General features: G+C 41.3%; 1 protein-coding gene across 1 annotated transcript in view; it reads right to left on the reverse strand.

Annotated features, from left to right (window-relative positions):
- cacna1ia (calcium voltage-gated channel subunit alpha1 Ia) overlaps positions 1–13,308 on the reverse strand; it is a 431,086-nt gene that overhangs the window by 19,757 nt on the left and 398,021 nt on the right. The window contains exons 32-33 of the mRNA XM_060918817.1: positions 12,183–12,329; positions 474–608 (exon numbers count right to left, since the gene is read on the reverse strand). Of these exons, the coding sequence (XP_060774800.1) occupies positions 474–608; positions 12,183–12,329 (282 nt within the window). The remainder of the gene's footprint in view (positions 1–473; positions 609–12,182; positions 12,330–13,308) is intronic.

Raw genomic sequence — 13,308 nt, forward strand, 5'->3', positions numbered from 1 at the left:
TTAAGAAATAGGACAATTAGAGTCTAAAGTGGTCTCCTTTGAGGACTTGAGAAGATGCTGCTGGACAGGTGTAACACAGGAACAATTTGCCGAACATTATAAAAAAAAAATTTAAATTAAAGTAAAAAAAATAAATTACTGATGAATGAAATAAACATGTAGATAAACATCTAATAATCAATTATTAAGGAAAGAGTCAGAAAAATGGTCATATAAATATTGTAATTATTTGTGATATTTATTCCATGTAAAATTGTTTGTGTATGCTTATTTTTACATTTATTTACACATTTTTAAAAAAAAAATCATATTTTTTGAAATCATTGATCCATCAATTTGTGAGTCAACTTTTACAGCTTATCCACTGAATGAATGAATATATGTCATTGTAGACAATATTTTATTTGTTTGTTTGTTTGCTTGCGAGCTAGATCGAGCCCTTCATCCACCTGACAGTGTCTGTATCTGTATACCTTGATGTCTCTGATAGCTAGCTGGTACACACTGTGGTCATCGAGACTGAGGTCATCAGGAAGTGCTGGAGAGGACGACTTGTCCGAGAGCTGCTCTGACATCAGAGAGGCCTGCTCCACCTCAGCCAATCGGATCTTTGGAAATAAGAACATGTACAAGGCACAGAAAGAGAAGTCATATCCTGGAGAATCAGCAAAGTGTGTGAAAAGCAGATAAATCTGACAGCTCACAAGAGCTCACACATACAGATCTTTCTCTACAAACAACAGGTTTTACTGAAGCATAGACCAAAGTACAGCAGTGAAACACATACGAATGGAGTCAAAACAAGTCAAACATGGTTGCATTTATAGACAAAAAAGTAAACGGGATCTGAAAAGGATGGATATATTTCCATCTCAGAAGCATTGCATTTTATTTTATGTTTGCTTTACACTGGGGTTTTGAGCCCCGCTGTCATTGTAACTTGATTTCACTTCCCTGTTTGTGTACTATATATAAATGATACCATTTAGAGGCCCTTCATATAATCTTTTTTTTTATTCACCTTGTTATCCCGAGATAACGACATAATTAATTCAGGATCTCGAGAAAACAACACAACTAATTCGAGATCTCGAGAAAATAAAACCGTTATTCCGAGATAACGACATAATTAATTCAGGATCTCGAGAAAACAACACAACTAATTCGAGATCTCGAGAAAACAAAACCGTTATTCCGAGATAACGACATAATTAATTCAGGATCTCGAGAAAACAACACAACTAATTCGAAATCTCGAGAAAACAAAACCGTTATTCTGAGATCTCGAGAAAACAAAACAATTATTTCATGATCTCGAGTAAGCAGCTGAGAAATGGTTCATTCAGGTGCGCCAAGAGACTTGTGATATGCTGACTTTGAGGCTATTTCTCATTCTGTATAGACGCAACTTTGGTCATTAGAATGTCTGGAATAATCGATCACCTAATAAGGCAATATTTTGATCAGGGGTTGACACAGGGAGAATATTGCCTTATTAGGTGATCAATTAGGGCGGCACGGTGGTGTAGTGGTTAGCGCTGTCGCCTCACAGCAAGAAGGTCCTGGGTTCGAGCCCCGTGGCCGGCGAGGGCCTTTCTGTGTGGAGTTTGCATGTTCTCCCCGTGTCCGCGTGGGTTTCCTCCGGGTGCTCCGGTTTCCCCCACAGTCCAAAGACATGCAGGTTAGGTTAACTGGTGACTCTAAATTGACCGTAGGTGTGAATGTGAGTGTGAATGGTTGTCTGTGTCTATGTGTCAGCCCTGTGATGACCTGGCGACTTGTCCAGGGTGTACCCCGCCTTTCGCCCGTAGTCAGCTGGGATAGGCTCCAGCTTGCCTGCGACCCTGTAGAACAGGATAAAGCGGCTAGAGATAATGAGATGAGATGAGATGAGATGAGGTGATCAATTATTCCAGACATTCTAATGACCAAAGTTGCGTCTATACAGAATGAGAAATAGCCCCAAAGTCAGCATATCACAAGTCTCTTAGCGCACCTGAATGAACCATTTCTCAGCTGTTTACTCGAGATCATGAAATAATTGTTTTGTTTTCTCGAGATCTTGAAATAACGGTTTTGTTTTCTCGAGATCTCGAATTAGTTGTGGTGTTTTCTCGAGATCCTGAATTAATTATGTCGTTATCTCAGAATAACGATTTTGTTTTCTCGAGATCTCAAATTAGTTGTGTTGTTTTCTCGAGATCCTGAATTAATGATGTCGTTATCTCGGGATAACAAGGTGAATAAAAAAAGATTATATGAAGGGCCTCTCGCGGCTTCCGTAAAAAAAAAAGCAGATTGAAATGTTTAAAAGTGTTATTATACCTAGCAGACAGTAGTTTCAAAGATACTGAGACAAAAATGTAAAACAAATTAATGCCGTGCAAGCAATTTAGCTAGATTCTTTGTTTTAAGCTTCTTCTTCTTCTTAATTAAACAAACAAACAAATAAATAAATAAATATCCAGTGCTGAAATTAGTACTGCCTTATGGATAAAGGAAATCTTGTCCAAGTTTTGACTTCCTTCTGAACTTACCAGGGGTGGGTTTCCCAAAAGCATCGTTAAATGGTAGAGCGAGCATCACAATGAACGCTCTCTCTCCTAGTTAAGCCGCTCTTAACGTTAAGAGGGTTTTGGGAAACCCACCCCGGTTTTCCTGTACCATACGTCATAATCTTAGCTGACAGACATGTAACGATTCGCCTAATTCACAATTCGATTGGATTCATGATATTTTTGAAAAAATATTAAATGAGGAAAATTTTATGACCAAAAAAGCAACATGTACTGTATTTTCTTATTTTTTTTAATCAACTTAAATATTCATTTTGTTAATTAAAAAAAACAAAACAAAACTTTGTTTCATTTTCTTAATAGCCAACAATAATTATTTCCCCACATTAAAAAAAAAACTACAACAATGGAGTAAAGTATAATACCATATTAAAGCTAAACGGCCTTTCGATTTCATAAAATCGGTGAAATTTAGTTCGCTCTGAAATTTGGTCATTGTGATATATGTTTATTTCTGTAATATCTCACAAAATATCAGGCCATTCTGTGGCTGGGAAGTTATTTCATTTGAGGGGATTCATGAGCAAATAATGTGCATGAAATCACTCGCTTCGCACAGTCAAGAAGACAGAGGAAGTCCGTGTGTGTGTGTGTGTGTGTGTGTGTGTGCGTGCGTGCACAGGTTCACCTTGACCATGCACTGACAATTACATCATTCTGTTGCTAAATGAACAGCTGATCACACCGAGGTGCTCGCTGACTGCCAATATTTATTAGTTTGGTCCTGCGTTTCCTTTCCTTCGCAACTTTTCTTCTCGTTTTCCGTTACTGTAGTCTTTGACGGTTCATTTACACACTCACATCCTCCATTTTTCTCTCCTGTTTCAAATTTGTATCCCACGATGCCTTGAGTGAATGGGGAAAGCCCACCACATGATGCATAAATTGAATTGGGTCATGGTGAAGCAGGAAAAAATAGCGGAGAATTTAAGGCCATGTGGCCTGAAATTCATTAATTATTCTATTATAAATAAATAAATAAATAAAATGGGAAGTCTGTGATTCGAATTCAGTAGCTTTTGGTCCACTAAACAAAAATAATTGAGTGTCAGGTAAAATTCTTTCTATGACCTACACTTGAAAAATTTGAAAGGCAGTCTGCCTTTCACTAAAATATTCCTTTAACTAAAAATGAAAAAAAAAAGCCTTTTCTTAAACTCTTGATCATTTGTACTACCTACATTTTGGTTCACTTTTTTTTTTAGCTTTCAACAGTCTGTAAAAACAGAGCTCTGATTTCTTGTTAAATCTATTTGTACAGTCAGTTGCACAACAGCTCTTTCCCATTTCACGGCAGAAGAGATGTGTTACTTCCGCCTACGTTGAAGTCACATGAATTCCATGCTATTGCACGTTATAGAAAAATAAAACATACCCCTTGTTGACTTTTACAAAAGAAAAGTTTGCATTTGGTATGTTGCCAAGTTTGAATTTAGCTACCTTGATGCAACAAGAATTGCACATACTTTCAAATATTACGATCTTCTGCCCTACAGACATCATTCCTGGCTCTTGCTTACATCTGGCAGATTCTGATTTCCTGTTCTTTTTTTTTTTTTATGAAGTATCATATTCCTAGTTCATGTGCAAATCCTTGCTGTTGTGTTATCCCACCTGGTGTTCACTTTTTTCCATTTCTTTTTCATATTATAGCTTGGATATGCTGTATTTGCAAATATATAAATACTTCGATGTATGTAGGCTACACCATTTCTGTTATAATGTAGTATTATACAAATGCCATTTCCTTCAATATATGGATCTAGGTGAGGTAAGAACGTATGCTAATTACCCATGTGTTGCACATATTTGCATTTTTACATATTTACATTGTGCAATCTAGGCTGCTAATATACTGTATGTGTTGAAAAATGGATATCTGGAGCTCCTTTAGCAGGAAGCTCTGAGTAGATGACTAAAGTGGAGGGGGAATTGAAGTGCAGCGAAGTTACGGCTCATGGCATTTCAATTTTCAAGAACCTGTACTCCCACTAACGTAATATCAGCCTGCCCCCTTTGGGGGACACGAGGAAATCTTCCGAATATAAGGTTGTCTGGTTGCTCTGCTGAATCCAATGAGCGCAGAAGATTGATCTGAAATGGAGTGAAGCACGCAAAAATATAGGTTTGAGCAGAGATTAACTGACTGACACAGCTAATGCTGTTACTTAAGCTTTTGTCCTGCAGCTTAGGTTTAAAGGAAGCAGAATCCAGTATGTTCTGGTAAAAACAATTTTTTTCCTACACACAGTAAATAAGCTGTCTGGAGAAAAATATATATATATAAGTGGGTCACATGATCTAATAGCATGGAATCTGGAATCTCAAAGCTGTTGTTACTGGACTGTAAAAAAATTCCACCTACAATTTGAGGAAATCTCTGTGAGCATGGGGATGCCATGGCTTAATGATTAGAGAAGCAGCTTGGGGACCAAAAGGTCCCTGGTTCGAATCCCTGGGCCAGCAGGAATGGCTGAAGTGCCTTTAAGCAAGGCATCTAACCCCTAACTGCTCTCCAGGCTGTTTGAGGTATGTTGTATGTCGCTCTGGATAAGACTGTCTGCTACAACCCTGATTCCAAGAAATTTGGGACAAATTGTAAATAAAAATAGAATGCAGTGATGTGGAAGTTTCAAAATTCCATATTTTATTCAGAATAGAACATAGATGACATATCAAATGTTTAAATTGAGAAAATGTATCATTTAAAGAGAAAAATTAGGTGATTTTAAATTTCATGACAACAACACATCTCAAAAAAGTTGGGACAAGGCCATGTTTACCACTGTGAGACATCCCCTTTTCTCTTTACAACAGTCTGTAAACGTCTGGGGACTGAGGAGACAAGTTGCTCAAGTTTAGGGATAGGAATGTTAACCCATTCTTGTCTAATGTAGGATTCTAGTTGCTCAACTGTCTTAGGTCTTTTTTGTCGTATCTTCCATTTTATGATGCGCCAAATGTTTTCTATGGGTGAAAGATCTGGACTGCAGGCTGGCCAGTTCAGTACCCAGACCCTTCTTCTACACATCCATGATGGTGTACTGTAATTGATGCAGTATGTGGTTTGGCATTGTCATGTTGGAAAATGCAAGGTCTTCCCTGAAAGAGACGTCGTCTGGATGGGAGCATATGTTGCTCTAGAACCTGGATATACCTTTCAGCATTGATGGTGTCTTTCCAGATGTGTAAGCTGCCCATGTCACACGCACTAATGCAACCCCATACCATCAGAGATGCAGGCTTCTGAACTAAGCGCCAGGGGCGTAACTAGGCCTTTTTTACTGGGGCACGTGCCCCAGTAAAAATCAGCTGTGCCCCAGTAAGAAAATGTTGAAAGATTTTCGTAACAAACTAGTTTCTTTGGCAGATCATTTATCTACTGTAAGTTGTAGGACAGAGTGTGTTTCAAACTTCTATCGCCTCTTCTTTCTAACTAATTTTCTGATTGGTCTGGGAGATTCTCACTGTAAACATAGCGTGTATGCAGCGTGCCATGAGTCCATTTAGCCTACTGGAGAGATGAGTCTACTCTTTGGATGAGTCAGAGAACGGGCTCTGGATGAGTTAAGGTAGCGCGAAGTTTTTGCAACAAAACTAAGCAAACCATATTCTAACAAACCCATTAAACTACATCGAATTAAACGATATTAAATTACTTTTCCAGATGGATATTAGACAATTCTTCTCACAAAGCAGAGACAGGGGCAGGGAAACAGTGACAGATGAGGAGGAGGGTGAGAGAGGTAAGATTAAGGTTGTAGGCCATAGTTCAAATTACGGGGGGTACTGGGGGGTACTATACCCCCCAATGAAGACCCAGTACCCCCCAAAGAGACAAAAATATAAGTTTTGGGGGGGTCCGATATTTTTTCTGATATTGTGAAAAGGAACATATAATTCAAACCAACTCCCATTCGGCATTCTTATTGTAGGAACATTTTAATGTAAATCAATTTCAGACAGACACCCCTATTGTGGACCATACCATTTTTAGTCACCACAGCGCTACACAGCAAATTTGGCACACAGGCCCATCCTGTGTGTGTGATTAGGCACAAGAAGTTCTGATGTAGGCCTAGCAAAGCCTATGTAAAATTACAATCAGAACTTCTGGGGAGGGCGGCACGGTGGTGTAGTGGTTAGCGCTGTTGCCTCACAGCAAGAAGGTCCGGGTTCGGGCCCCGTGGCCGGCGAGGGCCTTTCTGTGTGGAGTTTGCATGTTCTCCCCGTGTCCACGTGGGTTTCCTCCGGGTGCTCCGGTTTCCCCCACAGTCCAAAGACATGCAGGTTAGGTTAACTGGTGACTCTAAGTTGACCGTAGGTGTGAATGTGAGTGTGAATGGTTGTCTGTGTCTATGTGTCAGCCCTGTGATGACCTGGCGACTTGTCCAGGGTGTACCCCGCCTTTCGCCCGTAGTCAGTTGGGATAGGCTCCAGCTTGCCTGCGACCCTGTAGAACAGGATAAAGCGGCTAGAGATAATGAGATGAGATGAGAACCTCTGGGGACTGGGGGCAACATAAAAAGAGCCAGGTAGTAGGCTAGCCTAGGCAAAATAGCATAGTACTGTACATATGCGAGTATTTGAATTTGTTTTCTATTGTTTTTACTTACATTCCTTTTGTATTATTTTTAAGATAGTCATAGTTTCATCTGAGTACCCTGTTTGATTTTATTCACAGAGACAGTAGGCCAAACATGAGGAAAAGAAAAGGGCCAGACATCAGGCATTTTTTTGGTGCTAAAAGAGTAAGTAGTAAATATTAGCACTAAGATCTACAGACAATTCCAGTACGAGTGTAGGTGCAGTTAGGTTTTATACACTGTTCATGTGAATAAAGAAAATGGGTTCCCAGCAGACAGGAGAGGCACAGCAGGATGAAAGAGAGCAAGACATTCAGCAGGACTGTTCTGCATGTGTGTATATACTGTATGTGACTCATTTGTAGTGTTGATACCCAGTTTGTTCTGACAAAGAAGGTTATCAGGTTGTACTGCTGTTTTTCTTCTGTGGTAGTACTGTATGGTTTGTCATGCTTCTTCATGACATTAAAAATTATTGTTCAGAGTTATTGTGTTGAGTTACTGACACCGACTTCCATAGGCGAGATGGGACGGGACCGGGGGGCGATTGATATGATAGACCATGATGGTACCCCCCAATTATGGTGGGGTAATTCGCACTCTGTTGTAGGCTATGTGCTAGTCAGTCATAACTAACCAGCTAAGTTCGTGAATCGTGAGAGTTGAGGTGACACGTTTAGCATCAGCATGCATTAAAAGCCCAAATGCCAACAATACATTTTTGGGGGACTGGGATGTGTTTTCCGTCTCGTTGACCTATTCCTCGCATAACTTCATCCACGAGAGCATGAGAATTATCCACTTTGCATAGGTTGGGGACAGGAATGTTAAGGTGCATTGGGGGGGGGCAGGGGGGCATTTTGTGTGTGTGTGTGTGTGTGTGTGTCGGGGGGGGGGGGGCAGTGCCCCAGTAAAGCTTAATTCCTAGTGATGCCCCTGCTGAGCGCTGATAACAACTTGGGTCGTCCTTCTCCTCTTTAGTCCGAATGACACGGCGTCCCTGATTTCCATAAAGAATTTTAAATTTTGATTCGTCTTACCACAGAACAGTTTTCCACTTTGCCACAGTCCATTTTAAATGAGCCTTGGCCCAGAGAAGACGTCTGCGCTTCTGGATCGTGTTTAGATACGGCTTCTTCTTTGAACTATAGAGTTTTAGCTGGCAACGGCGGATGGCACGGTGAATTGTGTTCACAGATAATGTTCTCTGGAAATATTCCTGAGCCCATTTTGTGATTTCCAATACAGAAGCATGCCTGTATGTGATGCAGTGCCGTCTAAGGGCCCGAAGATCACGGGCACCCAGTATGGTTTTCCGGCCTTGACCCTTACGCACAGAGATTCTTCCAGATTCTCTGAATCTTTTGATGATATTATGCACTGTAGATGATGATATGTTCAAACTCTTTGCAATTTTACACCGTCGAACTCCTTTCTGATATTGCTCCACTATTTGTTGGCGCAGAATTAGGGGGATTGGTGATCCTCTTCCCATCTTTACTTCTGAGAGCCGCTGCCACTCCAAGATGCTCTTTTTATACCCAGTCATGTTAATGACCTATTGCCAATTGACCTAATGAGTTGCAGTTTGGTCCTCCAGCTGTTCCTTTTTTGTAATTTTAACTTTTCCAGCCTCTTATTGCCCCGTCCCAACTTTTTTGAGATGTGTTGCTGTCATGAAATTTCAAATGAGCCAATATTTGGCATGAAATTTCAAAATGTCTCACTTTCGACATTTGATATGTTGTCTATGTTCTATTGTGAATACAATATCAGTTTTTGAGATTTGTAAATTATTGCATTCTGTTTTTATTTACAATTTGTACTTTGTCCCAACGTTTTTGGAATCGGGGTTGTACATGGCTGTAATGTAATGTAAACTAAACCTGTTATGAACCCAAATATTCTTGAATTAATTGAAAAGTCCATGTCATAGCATTTGAGTTCTTGAACCCACCTGTTCAAGCGGGCCATGGCAGGGTCACTGAACCAGTATACAGTGATCACACTCGTAAAACAAACTGGACTTTGAAGCTCAAATATGCCTGGACATGGTATGCATCACCTCAAGTGAGTCTGTCCATCCATCCATCTTCTGCCGCTTATCTGGGTCCAGGTTGCGAGGGTAACAGCCTAAGCAGAGCTGCCCAGACTTCCCTCTCCCTAGCCACCTCCACCAGCTCTTCTGGGGGAATACTGAGGCATTCCCAGGCCAGCAGAGATATGTAATCTCTCCAGCGTGTCCCGGGTCTGCCCCGGGTTCTCCTCCCAGTGGGGCATGCCCAGAAAGCCTCCCAGGGAGGTGTCTAGGGGGCATCCTAACAAAGTGCCCGAACCACCTTAACTGACTCCTTTTGATGTGGAGGAGCAGCAGTTCTACTCTGTTCAGTTCAAGTTTTATTTGTCACATATAATTACAAGTAATTACAGTGAAATTCTTATGTACCTTAGGTCGTTGAGAGTATAAAAATATAGAGATAAGATAAATTAAAAACAATAGAAATAAAGGAAAAAAAACCCTCTAAAACTATATATTAATGAGTGGAAATATGGCAGAGATGTGATGATTGTGTGGTTACGAGTCCTTAAAGTCCAAAGTGCAGTAGTGCATAGTAGTGTACCTTGTTATCATTATGAAGGGTTCAACAGTCTGATGGCCTGAGGGAAGAAGCTCCTCCTCATCCTCTCAGTGTTGGCCTTCAGCTGTCAGTAGTGTCTCCCTGAAGGCAGCAGGGAGAACAGTCTATTATTTGGGTGGCTGGGGTTGCTGGCGATCTTCTTGGCTCTGTCCCTGCAGCGGTTGGAATAAATGTCCGGCAGGTTAGGGAGGGTGGTCCTGATGGTTCTCTCAGCAGAGCGAATCACCCTCCTGAGAGCCAGCTGGTCTCTCCTGGTGGTGCTTCCCATCCAGTTAGTGATGCTCCCACTCAGGACACTCTCAGTAGTGCAGGAGTAAAAGTTCCTTTGTACCCTGAGTGGGAGTTTGAAGTCCTTCAGTCTCATTAAGAAGTAGAGGCGCTGGCGGCCTTTCTTAACCAGGGTGTTTGTGTGACAGGACCAAGAGAGGTCCTGTGAGATGTGGACACCCAGGTATTTGAAATTGTCCACTCTCTCTACCTGGGCCCCATTGATGCAGATGGGTTGGAGGTCCTTCTGCTGCTTCCTGCTGAAGTCCACTATCAGCTCCTTCGTTTTGCTGATGTTGAGTGTGAGGTTGTTCTCCTCACTCCAGTCTGCGAGATATTTAATCTCGGTCCGGTAGACAGACTCATCGTTATTGGAGATGAGGCCCACCACAGCTGTATCATCAGCAAACTTAATGATGGTGTTGGAGTCTGAAGTGGCCATACAGTCATGAGTGTACAGGGAGTACAGCAAAGGGCTCAGAACGCATCCTTGGGGGGAACCAGTGTTGAGGGTGAGGGGAGATGAAGTGTGGTGGCCTACACGTACCACCTGTGGTCTGCCTGTAAGGAAGCTGTGGATCCACCGGCACAATGAGGGGTGCAGTCTGAGATCACTCAGTTTTTGGACCAGCCTGGAGGGGATTATGGTGTTAAACGCTGAGCTGTAGTCAACGAACAGCTGTCTGAGTCTGAGTCTCTCCTGAATGACCAAGCTTCTCACCCTGTCTCAAAGGGAGAGCCCGGCCACCCTGCGGAGAAAACTCATTTCGATCCCCTGTATCCGCGATCTCATTCTTTCGGTCACTACCCATAGCTCGTGACCATGGGTGAGGGTGAGAACCAGTAAACTGAGAATGAGTAGACCCTTTGTTAAATAAATGAGTTCTACCTTTATGACTCAGCATCTTCTAAAATAGCACTTGATCCAGCACATTCAACTACAGAATACAGGATATATATTTTTTTATTTTGTGCACTGACAGTTACTCATTGCGCATAACAAGCAACAAGATACTCAATCGAGGTCAAGAACTCATAATGTGGGTGCAAATTATAGGCTAGAATTCATTATTTTGAATGTTCAAATTAATAAAACAATTAACAGTTATTCCACTCAATCTCATCGTACACGACCTGATGGCTGACGAGGCGCGTATAAGCCATGCACGACGAGATTGAGTGGAATAACTGTTTTATTCTATCCACATTCACTGGATTTTGCGAAACAGAGCATTTTTTTTTTTTTTTTTGCAAATTTGATGAATAAAAACTTTGTACAAAACGTCCGACAAAATCATTTCCACTTAGAATGTAAACAAACCGGCAAAATGACAGTAGCAATTTGTGAAAAATGCTATAATAATAATTCTTGATTTTTTTTTAAATATATGTTCTTACCATCAAATACTTATATTCCTTTTTTTATTTTTTATGGTTTCATTTTCAAGAAGTTTTTATTTCATTCTCGGTTGGTTCAGCAACAGGCTCCGCCATTTTGTTTTTCTCTACTCACTGTAGCCTAGTAGTAGAGTAGCCAATCAGAGAACGCGCTTGCTCATATCCAGTGAACGTGGATCGAATCATGCCTGTTATTCATTTGATGGACAAATGGTTTAAAGGATAAGCTGACCAAACACTCATCTGTGATGGTTATAGCTCTGCTCAAATTAATTTATAATTCTATCCATCAATAATTCAGTCTTGGAGATGTCTCTGTCTCCTCCATGAACTTTATAAGGAATTAATTAGCAATGTCATATTTATGTATTTAATATCAGCCTTAGCCTTAAATGTCAAACCATCATCGGAAAAACGTGCATTTCACCAGTATACATCGTGGTTACAGCAAAGTGGCACTGGACTTCAGACCCGTTTTCTCGAGCAAAAAAAAAATGAGCTAAAGCCAAAGGTTAGATTCATGGGTAAACTTTCATGTGCAACTTTCTAAGTAGTATGAAATCCTGCAGGTAATTAAATCCTCACTACGCTCGCTTATCTCAACTCGAAATCACAACACTCTTGAAATCACAGTGATGATTCATACATACTCAAGCTATGAGATAAATAAGATGAAAGGTTCTTCCACTGTGTGTACGTGGGTGGATGTGAGTTACCTCTGTCGGCTGGCACCTGCAGCCTCTGCACACCGCAGGGGATGAGTAGTGATGAAACACAGATCCTGACAGGTTATCAATCATCTGCATCTCACCCTCCAGAGAGTCCTTAATCAGCAGAGAGACACTGTCCAGCCACAGGTTCTCCTGAATACAAACACACATGCCAGGATCATCATCATCTGTTCTGGGTGTCATTATTGGGTTTGTTTGCCTGCAGATTGCAGAACGCACATGTTTGAGAATCTTAGAACAGCTCGGATTTGATATCCTTTGAAGGCCGTAGACGTGATTGTGGGAAGGTGTTTGGATCCATATACTGTACAAGTCTGATGTTTTACATAGAAAGCAGGACGTTATTGGCATTTACAGTATATGGTACCAGTCAAAAGTTTGGACACACCCTCTAATTCAATGTTTTTTGTTTATTTTTATTAAGTGAAAGCAGTGATGTAGTCAAGTCACGAAACCTCAGGTCCGAGTCCAGTCTCGAGTCCCCAGTGTTCAAGTCTGAGTTGAGTCCAAGTCATTTAAGAAAATTTCAAGTCGAGTCCAAGAACAAGACTCGACCTGCACCATTTGACGGTGGCTGTTGCTGCCTTTATGTGAAAGCATCTCTGCTGCTGTGTTGGACTAACGTTACTGCTTGACTGCCCCATTTTAGTTAATAGGCTACAGATACAAAGCTTGTTCATTGCTCAGCAAGCCCCGCCCACTATCAACAGGGCAAATAACAATGAGAGGGTTAACTCTAGCTAGTTCATCGGTCAGAAAGCCCCGCCCACTATCAACAGAGCGTGTCACTTCCTTCTCTGGGTGGAGTCTTGCCAAATGATGATTGAAGTTCAAGGTTGTCCCTGTCGTCTCCTCGATAGTTCTTCTATATATGGAACACATACGGTAGCAGTGTATTTTTTCCCCACTGCACAAGAAGTCTGTTTAGGCCCTGTCCACATGGCAACGGATTCAGGTGAATCTGATAAAATTGTTTATCGTTTCGGCCTGGCGTCCACACAGCACCGGCGTTTTGGGTGCCCCAAAACGAAATCTTTTGAGAACGGGTTCCAGAGTGAAAAAATCTGGCAACGGTGCCATTGCGAAGTCTTCTGGATGAGTAGAACGGACT

The sequence above is a fragment of the Neoarius graeffei genome, chromosome 4, assembly GCF_027579695.1.
Source record: "Neoarius graeffei isolate fNeoGra1 chromosome 4, fNeoGra1.pri, whole genome shotgun sequence".
Taxonomy (NCBI): domain Eukaryota; kingdom Metazoa; phylum Chordata; class Actinopteri; order Siluriformes; family Ariidae; genus Neoarius; species Neoarius graeffei.